The sequence below is a fragment of the Eretmochelys imbricata genome, chromosome 16 (assembly GCF_965152235.1).
Source record: "Eretmochelys imbricata isolate rEreImb1 chromosome 16, rEreImb1.hap1, whole genome shotgun sequence".
NCBI classification, from domain to species: Eukaryota; Metazoa; Chordata; order Testudines; family Cheloniidae; genus Eretmochelys; species Eretmochelys imbricata.
Window position 1 is genome coordinate 13,745,732 of NC_135587.1, and position 19,898 is coordinate 13,765,629.

The following is a 19,898-nucleotide window of genomic DNA, read 5'->3' on the forward strand; positions in this document are numbered from 1 at the left end:
TTTGTTTTTCCTATAAAACAAGTAGGGAAAGAGACAGGAGCAGCTTCCCATGTTCTAATATTGTGTCCCTAGACCTGTCTTACCAGACATTTTTAATGATTAAAAGAGGACGGGAAAGCTTGGGAGATTCATAACGTAATGATTATATCAATATGGGGGCATTCACCTGGAAGTCACGGGTCTGAATCCAGAACTTGTCAGTAGTGATTCAGATGGGACGGCTGTTTAGTGACCTGTGTGAAATGCTTTACACATACCTGGACTAGATAAGAATGAGTTGGATCTTCATCCAGTTCCCACTGGACAAATGTCCACATTGCATAAATCACAATAGGCCCCCACTCCTCATTCGCAGTCTCAGCAGAGGCCATAGATTGATTGGGTCCCCTCTCACTCCTACAGAGGCCCATCCAAGTAAGCTGAGGACCGCTGGAGGGGCAGCGTGAGATACGTTTGTTCTGCTGCTGCCCGTGTTGTACCTTCTCTCAGTCCAGCATGTTTAATGAAGACTAAAATCAGTTAAAAATGAAGGCCTGATTTTTAAAACCTGAACTTCTGGGGGCTGTGTGTAAATGCACCTACTTTGTACATGCAAATACTGTGATTGTGTGCACACACAAATGATCGGTCAAACCACTGACCAGGTATTTTCATGCTCAAGTACTAGATTTTTTTGCACACAGTGATGGTAATTGTGGCCTGTAAATTAGACATGCAAGTGCACAAGTGTTTTTGCACTCAGCCCTGATGTTCTCAAGTTTTGAAAAATAAGCCCGAAACATTGGCTTGGCTGTCTCGCCATTAATCATTCCATAAACAGTGGGGACTGTAGTAACAAGCCATGCATCAGATTCCTCTGGCCAGATCCTTAGCTGATTTAAAGCAGCATCACTTCACTGAAGTCTGTGGAGCTTTGTCAGTTTACATCTGCCAAGGTTCTGCTCTGTTATGTTTACACAGCTCTTAGATGTGACTTAAAATGCATTCATTAGGATGTTCTTCAAAAGGGGGTTATGAAATAAAACAATCACTTCACATTCTACGCAGCGTAGAGCATTGGTGCTCCCATTTTTCCTCATTTCTAAGTGCAATTTCAAACATGAATGTGTTACTCAGTTGTAAACAAATAATGCAGAAGTTTTTCAGCTTGAGAGAAGTGGCCAGAATGTCAGTGGGATGAACATAGATGGGGTATTGTCAAGTTTCTTTCATGTCAGTGCTGTTTTGATATCCCCTCCATATTGCTCCTATTGTTACACAGTCTAGCATAGTAATATAAGACTGTTTAATAGAAATTTGAGATGCTGTGCATACCTTCAAAGTACACATATGTAACTGATCCCCAAAGACATTCATACTGTTTGTGCTATCTAGCCTTATTCTAGTTCCTGAGCTGCATCTGCTCAAAGCTTCAATGAATACCATTCCTGAAAATCAGCTTATCATCTGGTTTCTCTCCAATCAGAGCTGTAAACCCTGGCATGCAAAAACATACTAAAACATATTAGACAGTGTCAGTTAAATTTGAAATGACTTTCATTCTTTGTGGGGCTATAGAAAGAGTGTTGTAGGTTCTATTACTTAAGTCCCAATCTCAGTGATCTGTGACATGATTAGAAGGGGTTAGGTGATCCATTTACCCTTCATAGCTCTTTGACTCTAGCCTCTGAATTGCCCCAAGATAATCAACAGAAGCAGGCAGCTCTGGAGAAGAAGGTATAGAAACAGGAGGCTCAGAAACAGCAGATGATTAGAAACTACAATGAGAGAGATCTGCAGACAGGCAATAACCTGCTACATCTTCTTTGGAATAAGTCCAGGGTGTCTCATGGTTAGAGAATATACATCCTGCTGCTTTGCTATCAGCAAAATCCACTAAAAAAGTGGAATAGGAAGAGGGGAGGGCGCATATATGTGATGGGGATGGGAATGTTTCAGATTTCTGAAACGGTGATCTGTTTCCTTATCTCTCTCCCTCTCCACTTCGTAGCTGGCCTTGAGACATCTGAAATCTTGATTCAAGATTGGGATTGGGGCTCAGGAGAGAGAAGGAGGCAAATACCATAAGCATCATCGTGGTATTTGCTGCAAAAACTACTGGATCTGCTTTAAAAACCAGAGCTGTAACTCTTCATTGAGGAGCCTGATCCTATTACCTGCTCTATTACCTGATCCTATTACCTGATCCTATTACCTGCTCTTTGTTGTGGATCTCAAAGTCAAACAGTCCCAAACCAAGCAAGGGAGAGACAATACTGCTTCTCCAAAATGACACCCTGTTAAATAGTCTCTGGAGACCGTTTCTTATTCCTCCTTCCCCAGGAGGGCTGTGAGAGCAAAGGCTGCTCCCAGTAATTGATTCCGTATGGTCAGTGCTGTAAGGGACACAGCAAATGCTGCTCTTCATACTTTATGCAAGATGCTGCCAGAAAAGTATTTCAAACAGATTTTCTTTGTCCTCTTTTCTAGGGGGATCCTGGCCCACCAGGCCAGCCAGGGCCAAAGGGATCCAAAGGTGAAGAGGTGGGTGAATTTATGGCATCCAAAGCTTAAAGCTGAAGTGAAATCAGAACTGTCATGGTTTTTCCAAGAGTATGTGGCTTGTTCATTGGTCTGTGGCTGGAAATGACCATGGAGAACCCAGTAGGAGGGCTGTAAATATTGATTTGTGTGTCCAAACCCATTAGTTTGTTGGCTTCCTGGGGCTGGAGAAGATCAAGAGAATTACAGTACTAGGACTGTGAATGAATCCCCGGCAGGTCCTTAGTTACATGCCTTGGGACCTTGGTGTGGTCCCTCTTTCCCACACCTCGTCAGTTTCTGCCTCTCTTGACCACAATTGGCATCTCTGCCCCTGGGGGAAATCTGAACCAGGCAATTGTCTCTCTGTAGCTGGGTTTCAACCATAAAACTTTTCTGGCTTAAAACCTTCCAAATCCAGAGTCCATTATCCACACAATTCTCCTTTTCCTACTTCTCAGAAGGGTCATTCCCTCTAACTGCTCCCCCCACAACGAAGAGAATCCACCGCATGTGGTTTTATCTGAACTGAATTTATACCAATATCTACTTCTACTTCCCTGTCTCTACAGCTTCCCAATCCGTTAACCACCAGAGACTTCTTTTGCCTAAATTTAAGTGGATGACCTCAATCCTCGGCTAATTCACATTCCATCCTGCAAGATATGGGAACTGGCATAATGCCAAGTAGACTAATCTACAATAGGTGATTTTAACAGAGTTCACTGGCCACTGGATTCAAAGAAAGACACACCCTATTACCCATAGTAGATCTGGAACTGCCCGTGGGTCTAATGAGTAACAGTAGCTCTTGTTCCACACAGTTGGCCAGTTTTCAGAGACTTGTCTGCAGATGGAGAAGTGATACACGAAACACTTGGTTTATTTTTTAAAAATGTGTTAGCAGATGACAGAGCTTCAAAGCTTCTGAATCCTAGCAAAGGTGATAAGGCCAAGTGTTCCGTTCATACTGCAGGAGTTAATCCTTGTTCCTAGCTAATAATCAGAACCACATACTTGCTGCTTGACACTTCCCCTCCCCTTATCGGCAAATCAGCATTACAGATTTTAGCCATAAGAAGCTTTTATCCCCCAACTCTCCAGGACGGGGGGAAACTATCTAATCTATCAGAGACCAGAATAAGACCTTCCCTATCTGAGTCCCCTGAAGAAGGCTTGGTTGTTGGTTTTCCATGATGCCGCCAAGGAATGATGAATGGGATGATTTTTGAGCATCTCGCAGTAATGCATGCCAGTGCTGTGGAGTTCTCTCTCAAATTCATCCTCCTGCTTTATTTGTCCTCATCTGTTCTATATTAGGAAAATGTAGGGCCTTTCCTTCTGGCTATTCATTCCTGCCCTCTAAAGAAGATAACCCAGAAACTCTTAGAGAACCACTTGTAATAAAACCAAATAATAATTCATCTCCTTTGGCTGTAGCAACTGACCTCATATGTCTCCTTATTAAACTGCTCTCCATTGCACAGGCCAAAATGGGCTTCCCATTATTTCTTTTTTTGCCTTAAGGGTCAAAAAGGAAAGCAAGGAGTACGGGGTGAAGGGGGCAGCAGAGGCTCGCCGGTAGGTGAAAATTCAGCCTTTTCTTTTACAAGTCCCTGGCATCCCAACACTTCAGTCACTAATTCTTTTGTGTTTGTAGGGTCCTCTTGGGTTACCTGGTCCTAGGGGAGTAGTGGGAAGGCAGGGTCAGGAGGGTTCTCCTGGAGTGGACGGAGTGCCTGGGAAGGATGGCACAACTGGGCTGCAGGTAAGTTTGAAACACTTATATTGGGACACCGTAAGCAAACACTACCCCAGAGGAGGGAAGGGCAAAGGATAAAGCAGTAGAAATTGACACACCCACTGCTATAGCCATGCTGTCTTATATACACAGAGTGGGTCCTGTACACCACTGCACAGACTTCACACATACAAACCCAGGCAGATGTCTCCATGTGGACAAGTGTGTAAGTAAAGTGACTCTCACAGCCAGACAAACAGGCTCTTGTATGCGCAGATCCATGTGCTGTAAAATCTTGTGCATATGCGCATGCTCACACAGCCATTCATAAATGCACGCCATGCCAGCCACGCCCACCCAGTGTAGCTGTAGTCACGCTGCTCTGGCTGCCTTTTCAAAGGGGTGAGCATGCCCAGAAGGATAGGGTGACTTTCTCTGTATTCTCTCCTGGACTTGTTTTATAGGGAGAACAGGGAGATGATGGGGAAGAAGGCACAACAGGGATTTCGGGAAAACGAGGGAACCCCGGCATACCTGGTCTCCCCGGAGCACAGGGGCCACTAGGATTTAAGGTCAGTTTCCACCTCGCCGTGGTACTGGGTTTTTTGTTTGTTAAAACAAGTGTGAACTTGGGAAGGTGGCAAGGAAGCTCACACAGCCTGTCCTGGCCCACACTGCTTTTAGGAAGCTCAGGCTGCTAGACTCCTAGCAAGCATGACCAGGCACCTCCTTTGGAAGGTCTTGGATCCTTGGAAGTCTGTACTGTTAGTGTCTTAGAAGGCACTACTGGGGAAGAAGCTCACACTGCCAGGTTTTCAGCTAGCACCAACAGGGCTTGAACTGCTGGAACTGGTATGGTTTGGGGCACCGTTATGAGCCAGAGGAAGCAGTGAAAGGCTTGCTTAGTGACCCCTGGATTTCTCACTGTCCCATGTGGATCATAGGACACAAAGCAGACCCAGTAAAGATTTAGCCATTTGTAAAAAGGGACTGTAAATAGAGAGATTCCAGCTGGGGTTGGAGAGGCCAGAAGAATTTGAATCAAATTATACTCATTTAACACATTACCATTAAGTTGTCACTTACTGCCCCCCAGCTGCTTTGGGTAGAAATAACAGGCTGTCGCCACTGATTGATACTTGAGCCTTTATCACTGGAGCACTGCAAGGTCAGGGGGAGGGGGAAGGAGTTGAGATGCTGGGTCTTGGACGCCCCTTTGTTGTCTTTGACTTGGGAAGTCGGTGCCAGGGCAAATGTTAGCTTTGTAACTTTTGGATTAAAGTTACTGAACTGAAACCTTGAAATTCCTTTAGCATTTCAGGTGGATTAATCATCTGTTGTCAGCCTTGTTCAGAGAAGAGATTGAGAAATTGTGTGGGGCAGGGCAAGTAGGCATGCAAGGGTGTAAATGAGGGGGAACATGAACCTTACCCCTTCAAATGCTACATTGTGACACACCTTGTACAGCTGTGCTTGTAACTGCAGGTCTTGGTGAACTACCTCTAGGAAAATGGGTGTCCATTACTGGCTTCATGCTATACATCCTGTAAGAACATCTATCATTGCACCCAGCCCTGTGTGATACATACAGATGAAGTCACATCTCCTACCCCAGTGGCCATTATTTTTCCACCTTGTCATATATACCCTAACACTGGCCATTTCTGTTGCATGTTTTTATATTTAATCCCCTGGAATGATTTTAATTCTGTGTTCTTTGTAGGGTGAAAGAGGATTGCCTGGGCAGACTGGCCCAACAGGGAAACGGGGTACACAAGGAGGGATGGGGCTCCCAGGAGGCCCAGGAGAGCCAGGACCCAAAGGACAGCTGGTTAGTTGTGTTCATTTAAATGATCGTGTCTCACTGTAGTTCTCCTAGCTGCAAGAGGTGGCTCAGAGTCCCAGCAGTGCATAGGGGGTGGAGTCCTGGGATGCTCTACTGCATGCATTTTTGTAGCACACGTACACAGTCTCAGCACACGCTTCCCAAGGCTGGGCGGTTGTGGAACTCTGTGCACATCATTTCATGTTCCACTTTTAAATAGCGAAGTTTGTGCGAGTTTGGAGCTCATAAACATGAGACAGTGGAATGGCATCATGTACTGAGCAGCTGCACTGAACAAGTGCAATTACGTCAGTACAGACCTGCTTCTTCAGCATTGGCGCTCTTTAATGTTGGACTGGCCACTGAGGTGAGACCACCAAGCTCATTCCACCCAATCACACTTTCATTTGCACCCACTCAAATAAATCCTTGTCAATCACAATTTGAATGTTACACACACCCTGCAGCCATTACTTTATATTACACTCCTTGGTGTCTATCCTACTACTCAGCATCCCTACCTCTAGAAATTAGCGATGAGTAAGCTGACCCAGGATAGGAAAGGAATGTTGCAGCCTGCATTTGGTAGAGCAAGAGGGTTAGGAGCAGTACTTAGCAATAAGGCCATCTCCTGGTATGGTATCAATGGCAGTGTAGTTGTAAGTCCAGAGCCAAGAGCATTGTCTACAAAGCAGCTGGGCGGTGTAATTCCCCGTGCGGATAGACACACATGCACTAGCTCTCTTTGAGCTAGTACCTCAAAGTCGCATCGCCCCTGGTGGCAGTTGAGGCTGGCCACCCAACTACATACCTATGGGGCTGAGTGGGATTGTACTTGAGCAACGGAAGCCACTGCCCATTCCACTGCAGCCACACTGCTTTGTAAGGCATTAGTTTGACCACAGCTAGTCCATGTATAGCACTGGTACTCACGCATCCCAGCTGCTGTGCTGACACGCCCCAAGGGAATCCAGTTTTATGGCTCTCAGGGACACCAACCACTGATCAGCCTCGGCAAAGGAAAGGAAATGTGCACACACCCCATTACTAAACCAGGCTGCTGCTGCTGCTTATTGTTTTTATATATTGCACTTGTAAGATTGCCTTGCCTAGGGCTGTGTATCTGGCTATATCAGAGAGAAGGCTGATGCCATATTGGGAGTTTTAATAGCTTAGACTGTAAACTCCTTGGGGCAGAAATAATATCCCTTTTCTGCCTTCTACAGTGGAGAGCAAACTGTCAGCACTTAATAAATACTTTTGCATCCCTTACTATCCCTAATATTTAGAGAGCCCCTAAAAAGAAACCCATCTAAATCTCTTATTGTACACTCTGTCTGCTCAACATCTGTTTGCCTTTGCATCCAGTGGGATCTTCAACTGTTTGAAATATGTATGCATGCTGGCCGGTTCTTTCCCCTTCCTAGACTAAGCATCACAAACAATGAGATCATCAGTGCATTTAAGCCATGGATAAATACCTAGCAATGTGTTAAGATTAGGTTTATTGCTGTCTATGCCAGTGTTGGACCCCATTCTCCTCTGGAATGGGTGAGTTCTCTTCCTTCACTCCAAGGGCAGTGCCACTCTTTGAGAGTGAGAGAGACTAGAATGCTGCATGCGCCACCATCCAGAAGAAGCGTTTAAGTGGCCAAGCAGGTCATAGGCTCCTGGCTCAAGAAGCAGAGTCCATTTGAGTCCCATTATGTTCTTTTTTGTGTGTATGAGTGGCAGATTCATGTACCCAATATTCATTTCTGGAGGTTGCTACGTAAATATTGATCCAGGCCTCTTGGATAAGATGTTCCTGTAACTTAGTACACGTCCCCTTTTCCTCTAGAACTCTTCTTGCTTTGCATTTATTTGTGCTGCCAGCCACTCCATGGAGAGAGATTCTCCTACTGTGGGAGCAGCAGCAGTATGTTTCCCTTCCAGGATCCATAAATGGGTAGTTAAGGTTTTTAGTATCCTTGGAAAGCTTCTTGTACTCTACGGATTTCACATAGGTCCTGGCTTGCCAAGCAATTTATCACTACGATGGCAGGAAAAGCTTCCTACCAGCAAGTCTATTAGACTTTGGAATTACCTTGTAAGAGAACTGGTGGAATCCTCATCATCTAAATCATTTAGAACTGGGCTGAACAAGACACATTTCCATCTCTTTTATTACTAGGATTCTAGAGTCATTGTGCTTATATTTTTGTCCTAATCTTTTCCTAACCATCCTGAGTCACTTGGCATGTCGCTATTCAGTAAGTCTATAGCTACCAAAAAGCTTGTATCTCAAAATACAGAAATGAGGGTGTTCACATACAGATTTGTGTTTGTTCCATTTTTACTAGTGGTTACATGTATTATGACAGTGTCCACTATGTGTTAATCCAAGTTTGGATCACACACCCTAACTGTTAAAAGGTGATGTTTTTCCCTTGAAAATGTGAGCAATAATCCTTGGAGGCATATTTGAAATGGGCAAGAGTTGAAAAAATATATTTTTCATGGTTTTTAAAGTTCTAAGCACATACTTTGACAGACAAAACACCTGCAGCTTGAAATGGGCCTTCAAGAGGAGTCAGCTTGGCTTAGTTTGTATTAAAAAGCAAAACAGGGTTTTCATTTGACAGTTATCAGTGTCTGAAGCTGTGCAAAGGTAGGGGCTGTAGAGACCTTTAAGGACAGCTCATGGAGCAGACACTCCTCTCCCCTGACCATGGCCCAAACTCCCAAGCTGTGCCCTGTTACACCTCCTAGCAACTTGGGAGTGGGGAGGAGAGACTATGCAAATATCTTAATTCAACCAGATGGGAAGATCTCCAGTTCTCTCTCAGAACAGCTGATTTCCTTTCCAAGTCTTCATTCATAATTCCAGGCTTAGAGAGAGTGAAAAATACTTATGGATGTTTCTGTTTCTCTAAGTGTCATGAACCTTTTAGTAATAAGCCATTTATGATCAAATGTATTGCTCTTGCATTTGTCTTTGCTTGGCTGTTATTTCCAGGGGGACTTTGGCGAGTCAGGATTTCCAGGGATTGCCGGCATGTTTGGGCCAAAGGTAAGACACTTCCTTGTATGTCATGGGCTCTATAGCGTCTGTATAAGGTAGACATTCTCTTCCTCACTTTACTGTGGCAGATGGATTACTGGGAACAGCCACATGCTTCTTGCAGTTCCAAGCTCTTGGGAGATCCAATGCAGACTGGCAGCAAATTTCTTTACAGGTGCCGCTCCAGAAACTACTGTACCCAAATGATGATTCCTAACTACTTGAGTTTACTTCTTTTTGGCTGTTTGAGCCACACTCAACTTCTAAAATCCCTAAAACACTGAAGTTACAGTCATCTTGGTGGAGCTCAGATTGCCCCCAGGATGGATGGTGAGGGGATTAATGTTCCATCCCTAATGTCCTTTTGACTTGTTGAATGTCTTTATTGAAGAGATTCCCATCTTCATCTACAGTTATCCTATCAAAAGACCCTGCTGGGTGACACTGGTGTTGTGTGCCCTTATATAGGTTTTACACCCGTTTTATCTGAACATCTCATATGACCTTAAATTTAAGTTACCAAAGGAAAAGGACCATTCTGCTTTCTAGAGAATGGGGGGGGGGTGATTTGCAGAATATGGGAGTGGGCCCACAGGTTAAAAAAAATCAGGACTTGTATACAACTGGTTGCATTTCTGTCTTTATTCCAGAGCAGCAAGCAAAGAAACAAACTTTGTGTGTGCATCTGTTGAGTCTTTCAAGATTCATGTCTGATTTTTATCTACAGGGACCACCAGGGAACCTGGGGTTCAAAGGAATTCAGGGCCCACGGGGACCACCAGGTCTCATGGTGAGTTCTTTGAACTTTATTGTAGAACTTCCTTGTTCCCGTCTGCTGCTTTTTCTCAGGACAGTCTGTGGGCCAAACCCTGAGCTGCACAAAAAGGGGGGCTAAAGTGGAATTTAACCCAGCACATTTGACATACACTCTAATCAGAAGCTGCAGTTCAGCTGGGTCATACAGTAACACATGTACAAGATACTATAGCAACCTTTGATTTCAACACCACATTCTAACTACCCCACACATACTGAGTACAATTCTACTCCCCCTTTACTAGAAAACTGCAATTAAGCAACTAATTGTTGTTGTCCCCTTAAGTCACTAAGATGAATTTCAATGTAAATAAATTAGCTGTGTACAGCATGCTATTTTACCCGGGAGGTAATTTTTTACAATGCTGCTAGTCTCCAGTAGAGATTCCCCAGCATGAGGACTCTCAACTGTCCAATAAACCGCTTCCCAAAGATATGGTCTCATTGTCCAGTCAGGTCTTATTTTACATACTCCTTGTAGTGAACTCATTAACAGTCCACAGAACTAGCAACCTGCAGTTCAAGGAGGACAGGAGTTCTGGGCTGTGAATGCCTTTCCCATGGATACAGTAAGTTAGTTCCCAGGATGGAGAGAGCAACTCCACTGTTGGGATTGATTTCTGAGGAAAAGGAAACCACGAAGACACTTTTTGAAAATGTATGAGATCCCAGAGATGCTCCGTAAACCCTTGGGCTCTCAACACAGCAGAAGTTTTAGTGTAGCAATTTGTCCTTTAAAATGTCTCTGATTCAGCTGTTAGGAATGAAAAGGCAACTCCAGCATCCTTAAAGGGGACAAGAAGGGGGAAATCACGATATCTTTGTACTGGGTATAGAGCCCTGTGATAGTCCACAGGTCTAGTTTGGTAAGAAATGACTTCCATTCCCTAGACCCCAGTTCATAAATGTCTTTTTCTCGCTTTCTGTTTTAGGGAAAGGAAGGTATTATTGGTCCGCTTGGAATTCTGGGTCCTACAGGAAACTCTGTACGTGTGTCTATTGTCTCTGCCCTTACTTATTACAGCTAATAATGATTGAGGGTATTTAGACCAGTGTTTGCTGCTTCCTCGAAAGTCTCTGAATTTCACTTCCTAGCTATGTACAAGTACAGCCTAAACCTCATCTGAATTAACAGGGGCAAAAAAGTTTATTTTTATAGAATTAGCCAACAAAAGTGCAGCTGCAGTCACAGGAGTAGTGGGAATTCTTAGTTTATAAATTAGCAGCAGCCCTATTTAAGTATGGGTTTGGGGTGGGAAGGATTAGACTGTTAAGAGTGATATTTATAAGCTGTGGAGCCAGATTTGGAAAAGAACTCCTCAGCAAGTAGTGAAATTTTCAAGAGAGTTCGCACCAAATGTGCTGAGCTCCTCTGAAAATTTGGCCAAGTATCACAATGGGAAATACTAGTTTGAGCACTTCTGAAGATCTGGCCTAGGACTCCTATTCCCACCCTAACTCCTAAAATCCAAAAGGGGGCACTCAGTCAAAACTTCCTAAAAATAAAGAATAAAATATTTCTCTGCTTCCCTCCTCTTATTTTATGATGCCACTTTCAAAGTCAAATAAACACACACACAGGAACTGATGTTGATAAAGATGAAAAAAGTCTATGGGAAAATACAAGGATTAGTCCATCAGTTTTAAAAGTGAGGCGGGATGAGCTGAATTAAATGTGCCAGGGAAGAAATATGTAACACCCTAATTGGCAGGTGTGGGCAGAACAAATACACACCTTGCAACTCTCTGACACCAAACAGCATATATGCACCAGAAGTGCTGTAACAGTTACAAAGCCTTGGCTGTTCCCTTGACATGCATACCTTTAGCCAGACTTCAGCCTGGAAGTTTATAAACATTCCTTTTTGTAATCTGTGAAACTTTCAACAACACTAGCTACTTTTTCCCCAAAGAAGGGAGACAAGACAGACAACCAGCCATGTTTTGTTTAGAGATATAGTTGGGCCACATGCAGAGAGTTTTTCACCAAAACATGTCAAACCCTCAACATGATGATTACTCTTATTAGGAGCCTGCCTGATTCTAATCATGTTCTATGTGGTTCTTTAAATAGGGTCCCAAAGGAGACAAAGGCAGCCGCGGTGAAACGGTAAGCACTCTTCCAGAATCCTTCAGGTACCTCAGCTGCATAGGAGACTGTTCTCAGATTGGGTAGACAGAGGATACCAGACAGGTGGAATAGGAGGGAGCAAAAAACTAAATCAGCCTTTCATCCTTCCAAGATGGATACAGTGAGCTTCATGCAGTTTTACTGTGTGCGCATTTTTCAGAAGAGTCTTTTATAAAAAGATGTCCCTTTCTGCACTGCATAGCCATTAAACATCCCAAGGCACTTTTCAAATAACTGGGGATAACTCAATATCCTTTGCCATGATTTCCCTTGGCAATATGCTGGGCCCAGGTTTCTTGCTGCCCTCCAATGTGGCTGCATTTTGATACAGCTTCTAAAACATACTGACAGGTTTCAGAGTAGCAGCCGTGTTAGTCTGTATTCGCAAAAAGAAAAGGAGTACGTGTGGCACCTTAGAGACTAACCAATTTGTTTGAGCATAGGCTTTCGTAAGCTACAGCTGCATCCGATGAAGTGAGCTGTAGCTCACCAAAGCTCATGCTCAAATAAATTGGTTAGTCTCTAAGGTGCCACACGTACTCCTTTTCCTTTTTCTTAAAACATACTGGAAACCCTTGGGATGAAAGACCTTACGTTAGAGGCATGCAATCGTTTGACACACTCCTCCTGATTTTCTTCTGCAGGGTTTGCAAGGTCCAAGGGTGAGTATTTCAGAGAACTGGTTTCTGGCTGTCGCCATCCTTGCTTGAATAAACGGATGTGCCACAAAGTTTAGGAGGGAGGGAGAGGAACTATGGACAGTAGGGAAAGTAAAAAAATGGGGGGGTGGCCTGGGACCAAAGAGATGCAGGCACATGCCACTAAGGATGACAAAAGCATGAGAGCTACATGAGGAGACAATATAGAATAGTAAAAAGCTGCACTGTGGGAAGATATGGCCACCTCCTGTCTCCACAACGGGTTGAGCTGAGGGACAATAATATGTTGAAGAGCTGGAAGATTTTGGGGAGAGAACAGATATGTGAGGGGGCTCACCTTTTTCTGGGATACAAGGATGAATAATTTCACTGCTGACATTTTACTCACTGATGCTTTTCTCTTTAGGGTCCACCAGGCCCCCGAGGACTCCCTGGGCCTCCGGTACGTAAATCGGGAAAGGGTTCAGAGGATGACAAGCCCTATCCAAAGAGACTACTCACTCATTTGGAAATTACACCGATTCCGCCTGTAAAATAAGGATAACAAATTACTTCACAGGGAGTTTGCATGTCTGAATGAACTAATGCTTGTAAAGTGCTTGGAGATCTAAAGGAAATAATATTTCCCCTCTGTAGCGAGGACCCCACAGGAAAGAGGGATAATCTCAAAAGGGGATCAGAAATTCTTTGACATTATTATCCATTGAACATAAAAATCAGTCATAGTTAACAGTTTTTTCTTTTGGTTTCTAGGGTCCAACAAGAATTCCAGCTTCATTTGTAAGTTGCTAGGTTTTATTCTATATGATAGATTTGTTATTGTTGATAGTGAGTGAAGTTGTGATATGCACATGTGAACATATGTAGAGCTCAGAAACTCACAAGTGTTCTGCTTTCCCAAGCTGATGTCCCCTAGCCTAGAACATCCCCCCTACATGGACTGAGCAGAAGATACAAGCAATATCCTGCTAGAATGGTATTTGGCACCTAGATATAGAGAAACATCTACTGTTCAGTTTGCTTGTGCAAAGGGCACTCATCTCCTATTACAAATAGGTCTTAAAATGCCGTTGTTATATTTTCCCCCACCAGCAGCAGGATGGCTTTGGTGCAGCTTTCCTGGCAATGATGGACTCAAACACCGCACTCAGATCTACAGAGGTACCAGCATGCTTTTCAACCTACCAAGCTTTGATACAGATGCAGAGTGCTGCACTGTGTAATCTTAAAGAGGAGAAACAGCCTTTCATGCCACCTTGCCTGCTCTTTTTATGTAAAGCAATTCCATCTTCCCAATTTCCTTCCATGATCCTATCCCTCTACCAGTATACAACACAAAGCCTGAATGCATCGTTCTTACTCACCTGACTTCAGTAGGAATTTTGCCTGTGTAAGGACTGCAGGATTAGACTTTGGTTTGTTAAGCTTGTGCAAATCTTAACATTTCCTTTCTCTCACCTCTTTTCAATGAGATGTCCAGTCTGTTCAGTCGCTTGATAATTTAAAGGGCTCTCAACCTGAGCTGCGTTCAAAATGTTTCTATTCAGGTAGAGGTGTGCTCTAGATTACAGATGCATTGCTTCTTTTCTAAAGAATCCCACTGTTGACACTAAGAACAGACGAATATGTTTAAGGCCCCCATCAGTTCCAGAACCTAGAATGCTTGCGTTCTGCTGTTGGAAAAAGGTGGGGAGGCATTATCCCCATTGTAAAGTATTGCAAAAATTTAGCTAATGCACGTTATTGCCAAGACTGGACTGGGCTGCCATCAGAGAATGCTTGTGCTCTCCGAATAGAATCCTGGGGGGTTTCTGCCCTCTTAATGTTTTGCTTCTCTCTTTTGGGGAACAGTGATGAATAGCTGGGACCATCTAGTGTCAGTCATGCTTCCTTCTTTACAGCATGCATGTGGGAAAGTTCCCAATTGAAAACAGCTAGCTATGACTGTTTGGACTGAATGGCATTGGTCACTTCCATTATTGACTGTACCTTTTGCCTGGGGTGTTTTTCCCAAGAATACAAAGGGGTCAGTTGCTATTGTTACGCATTCTGATGACGTGTCTAGCCAATGCAGCATTTGTTTGTGGGGGCTTCTCAAACCACAGCAGTTCTGTCAAGCTCAACAGTCAGTGCCTGACTGCCGTCTTCTCTATTCCACAACAGAGCTATCAACATTCAGACTTTCTGATGCTAAACCAGGAAGGAGAGATCTTTAAGACTCTACACTACCTCAGCAACCTCATCCAGAGCATCAAAAGACCCCTGGGAACAAAGGAGAACCCTGCACGCATCTGTCGAGACCTCATGAACTGTGAACAGAAGCTGGGTGATGGTAAGCAGCACAACCATGTCCTGGGAATTCTCCCAGCCGCAAGAGGGATACACGTCTAGGGCCAGTTAAAGCAGTTCAAACAAACAGGCCCACTTTCACAGGACTAGCGTAGACACATTATGCAGAGAAATTAAAAATCTCTTCATCCGCTGACACCTTTCTGGATCTCATGCATAGGAAATGCTGACTGGTTCACTCACCTATTCTTCCTCATCCCAGATTGCTCCCTTTCTTCAGGTACTTACTGGATTGACCCAAATCTTGGCTGTTCTTCAGACACCATTCAAGTCACCTGTAACTTCACCAAAGGTGGACAGACATGTCTCAGCCCCATCACTGCCTCTAAGGTACACACAGTTCTACCACTGTCTCTCAGCGGGCTTCCCCTTCCACTAGAAAGCAAATGCTATGTTGTTAAAGTGAGATGTAGGGTAGTGCGTAACAATGTATATTGATTTGTGCCAAAGCGGGTAGAATTTACTACTGCTGTATCAGTTTCCTCACATTATTGGGTATGTATTAGTTCTTATATTGCTGTTTTAACAGTTTTGAAAAAAAATTGCTTATTATTCTTCAATTACATTCTAACACTGTTCTTTGTCTATATTATGGCTGAAACCATGACAACACTGATTAGACTGCCCCACCTCCTCTCCAGCTAGTCTGTTGTCTCCATAGATCAGGGAGTGAATGCTAAGGTTCTACCAACACATGGATAATTTACCAGTATCATTAGAAGGAGTGGGTGAATATTCCAAACATGCTTCTAAAAATATTTTGTTGAATTTTTAAATTAAGTCCCTTCAGTCACGTTCATGTCTCTTTGTATTTGCTTTCCATAAATGGTTGTGAGAAACAGTTCAACTCACATGCACAAGCACTTTAGGGTGAAATCCTGTCTTTTTTTACTTCAGTGGGAGCAGGATTTCACCACAGAATTTTAAATTCCCCCATACGTGTATTTAGAAAGAGGTGCTTGCAAATGCACACTCATCTAACTAGGGACCAGAAACTATATTGAGACTTATCAGAATTAATCACCACAGTTCTATTATCAAAGTACTTGAAGAGAACTATTCAATGATTTTGGGGGTAAATTTCTTTAATTTTGTGGAATGATCCAATACATTCTTATCCCCAAGAAGTGGGAGGAAATAGCAGTCTGCTTCCAGATTTTCCACAAACAGGAACAGGCTTATTCATTCACTTTTAATCAGGATGAATGAGTGGCACAGGGAGAGACAGAGAAGCTAGCATGAGACAAGAGCAGAGAAACTAGAAAAAGCCCCAACACTAGGTAAGACTGGAAAGCAGGAAGCTTTCTGAAGTTATGATGAAGACCCTGTGATAGTACCATAATGTACTTCCTGTATTAAATTATTACAGCACTAGATTCTCCCTACATTTATTCCTTCTCCCCCAACATATTGCAGTTACTTGCACAGCATAGGTGTATGCTCCAGATAAGCAGTTAAAGAATAAAATGCTCATTTACTCAATAACTCCACCCAAGACTGAAGGAGGTATGAGTTTCAAGGAACTATACCCAGTAGGGATGGGATTTTCAAAAACACACAGCCGTGGTGATGATTTCTTTGGGGTGTGATTTTTCAAAACTACTAGGCCTAACTATGCACCCATATTCATTTAGCCATCACCTACAAGAGATAATTCAGCCAAAACAAGCCACCTACACAGTATGAAACGTCAAACTAATCAGAAACAGAACAGTGATGCTGCTGCATCAGCATCAATGGTGGATTCCATGCAAAGTCAGGAGTCTGCAAGGCATTAATAAGCTGTTCAGAACTCACTGTAGGCTTCAAGAAAACCTGACGAAAAATCGAGAGTCCACTTCGCACATGAAAAGAAAACACCACAATTGACATTAATTGGCCCCTCAACAGAGAAGTCAGTGAGACTGAATTTCCCTCCAATCCTTAGATGGGATGCTACTAGTTCAAAGGTGTATTGGCTGGGTAGTGTGGTGAAAGTTTGTCCTTCCACTGCCCCTGCTGCATGGCTCACTGGAGGACTTCAGTCTCCAGGATTGTTTACCCAGCCCTGAACTCACACAGTGTTGCAACTAAGCTGAAGATTCAATAGCAGTAGGACTGGAATTCTTCTTGGTCCCTTTAAACAAAGCCCATCCTGCTTCTTGCCTTGTAGGCTTCCTTATTGAGGGCCTAGGCTGGTTTGAAACTGCCCTGTCTACACTCTGGTTAGAAAAAAATTTTCAAACCCTTTGTTGTTTACAGCTATGCCAGACTAGTCTAATAGAACCGTGCAGGTATGACAGAGAGGCCTCCTCTCACCATGCTCTCACCATTGCGAAGCAATGTTTGAACCAGTGGCTCACATTACTTTGTAATACTAGATTGACAGGTTCCTAGGTATAAGAAAAGTCAGCAATCTCTGTGTCCCCTGCAAAGGGAAGCAAAATCAAATACAAGAAAACTCTCCAGGCTGGTTCAGCATCTAGCCAGGATCACATTGGGCATATAGATTGAATACAAAAAGGGCTCCAAGTTAAAACTTTAATTCCAGAACCCTGTGACATTCACATCTGGAGTCAAGTGCCAGCACCCAGACCTACACAGTAACAAAAATCTTGTGTGTGGTACATTACAAGGACTGCCCTGTGATTTTGAACTGGTTCACCCCATAACAGCTGTCTAAATTGCCTATTTAGCAAAGTGAAAAAGTTGGGGACAGCAGGTATCATAGGCCAGGGGAGGCTAAGCTGCCGCAAACCCAGGCTGTGGCCCCGCCCATGCTCCTCTCTGAAGCAGGTGGGAGCTCAGTTCCACCTGGTGGCCTGGGGCTCGGGCTTGCCAGCAATTTGGTGATGGGGCCGGAGCTCGGGTGTCTGGGTGACCAGCAACTCAGGGCTCCTCTGTCGGGCACAGGGGTTGCTCCTGATAGGCTAGCCTCCCCCAAGGGGGGGTTCACCTTCTGCCCATGGGGACAGCTGTAATGTACATTAATACACTAAATATCTTTGCTGCTGCTTGCACTAACTGCACCACTCTAAGACTACTGGGTGTATCTGACTCACGGTCTTCGGGATGGAGTGTCTTAATTTTCATATTATCTCTTTGTTGCGTTAACAGCTGGAATTCAACATTGGTAGAGTCCAGATGAACTTCCTTCACCTACTGAGCTCAGAGGTGGTTCAGCACATCACCATCCACTGTTTGAACATGTCAGTGTGGAGGGAAGAGTCAGCTCAGAAGCCTTCAGAAAAAGCGGTGCGTTTCAAGGCCTGGAATGGACAGATATTTGAAGCAGAAGGGCCGTTCAAGCCAGAGGTGGCAACAGATGATTGCAAGGTACAGAGCCCCTACAACGTGGCCAACAAAGCAGCTAAAAAAAAAAAAAAAAAACTGACCTAAGAGAAAGTGGGAGAACTGGAGATGCAGCATGCCCAGTCAAGGGGACTTCACGGGGACATAAGAAACCAGAAGACATTAAATTTAGCCAAAGTCTAAGTACCCTTAGAGCATGCTGCAAGATCCAGCTATTGTCAGTGCTTCCCCACCAAGATCAAAGACAAGGGAACAGTGCTGGAAGAGCATTAGCCTCTATGAACCCCACTCTGAGCAATTTGCATACAGATCTAGTTAATCTGGGCAGCGCTTACATTCTGCAGTAAGAGGTACTATAGAAATGCTTAAAATAGAGAACACATTTGAGTACCCTTTTTACTTAGAAGAGTTTTCTGCTTGGAGACAGTGTGATCTAGTATATAGAGTTGAGAGATCTGTCTTCTATTCCCAACTTTTGCCCAGGGTTACACTGAGTCAGTGGCCATCTTTCAAATCCACACTTTGAAGGGTGACCTCTAATTTTAGGTGCCCAGCATAGAGGTTTCATTTTCAGTGATGCAGAGTACTCACTGCTTCTATTCACTAGATCACATTGCCTCCATTTCCCCAACCCACATTGTCTCACTTTGCCATAACTATGAACTGGTGATAACTTACCTGTCTCAGTGCTTTTCAGCCATATCTTGATGGAAATTATTCTTCCCCACAGGGATCTACTCACTCAGCTAATTGACCCCCATTTTCTCTCCCTCTTGGTTCAGATTCAGGATGGACACTGGCATAAGACTGTCCTTATGTTTCGGACACAGGACCCTAATCAGCTGCCAATTGTCAACATCTACAATCTTCCACCATCCGAGCCAGAGAAACAGTATCACCTCGAGGTCGGACCCGTGTGCTTCCTTTGAACTGTGATCTCTACAGTGCTCCAAGGTTTTGGCCCCTTTTGGGGGGGCCTACGTGTTTAAGTAGGATCCCCTGTCCCTCTTCAGCACAGATGGCTGGGCCTTGTCATTTGGGTCAACTGTTGCTCTGGCCATAGAGCTCAAAGTCTTAAAGAACCTTGATCTCCCGAACTCAGTTGATTCTCCAGCATAGTCTTGAAAGAAATTTTAAAAAGCAGAACACTGGGGGGATCCTGGCATCAGCCAAGACATGAACAGCGAAGGGGGATCAGGAACTTGAAGGCCAGATAACACAAGCAATTCCACACACAGAGCTTTTTCCACAACCAAAGAAATAGAGAGAGATCTTAAGAAGAAACCTACAGTGCATATCTTTGTCCTACCCCGTTCCTGAGTTACCAAATGTTCTTTCCATAAAATTAGAGCCTCCCTTTAAGAGCTCATCTTCTGGACAGCTCACCGCTGAATAACAGAGAGAGATGAAGTTCTCATAAGTGGATTTGCAAGTTAAATCTGGCTGCTCTGTGTACAGGAAGCATTTGATGTGCAATATTAGAAGAGAAACAAATATATAGATATATATTTTATTTAAGCAAA

General features: G+C 43.8%; 1 protein-coding gene across 1 annotated transcript in view; it reads left to right on the forward strand.

Annotated features, from left to right (window-relative positions):
• The window catches only part of COL27A1 (collagen type XXVII alpha 1 chain), a 244,484-nt gene extending 225,180 nt beyond the window's left edge, over positions 1-19,304 (forward strand). Inside the window, exons 45-60 of the mRNA XM_077836249.1 lie at positions 2,470-2,523; positions 4,048-4,101; positions 4,181-4,288; positions 4,726-4,833; positions 5,985-6,092; positions 9,085-9,138; positions 9,857-9,919; positions 10,878-10,931; positions 12,020-12,055; positions 12,721-12,738; positions 13,142-13,264; positions 13,828-13,896; positions 14,899-15,067; positions 15,305-15,414; positions 18,181-18,399; positions 19,158-19,304. Coding sequence (XP_077692375.1) covers positions 2,470-2,523; positions 4,048-4,101; positions 4,181-4,288; positions 4,726-4,833; positions 5,985-6,092; positions 9,085-9,138; positions 9,857-9,919; positions 10,878-10,931; positions 12,020-12,055; positions 12,721-12,738; positions 13,142-13,264; positions 13,828-13,896; positions 14,899-15,067; positions 15,305-15,414; positions 18,181-18,399; positions 19,158-19,304 — 1,494 coding nt within the window. The remainder of the gene's footprint in view (positions 1-2,469; positions 2,524-4,047; positions 4,102-4,180; positions 4,289-4,725; positions 4,834-5,984; positions 6,093-9,084; positions 9,139-9,856; positions 9,920-10,877; positions 10,932-12,019; positions 12,056-12,720; positions 12,739-13,141; positions 13,265-13,827; positions 13,897-14,898; positions 15,068-15,304; positions 15,415-18,180; positions 18,400-19,157) is intronic.
• The last annotated feature ends 594 nt before the right edge of the window (positions 19,305-19,898 follow it).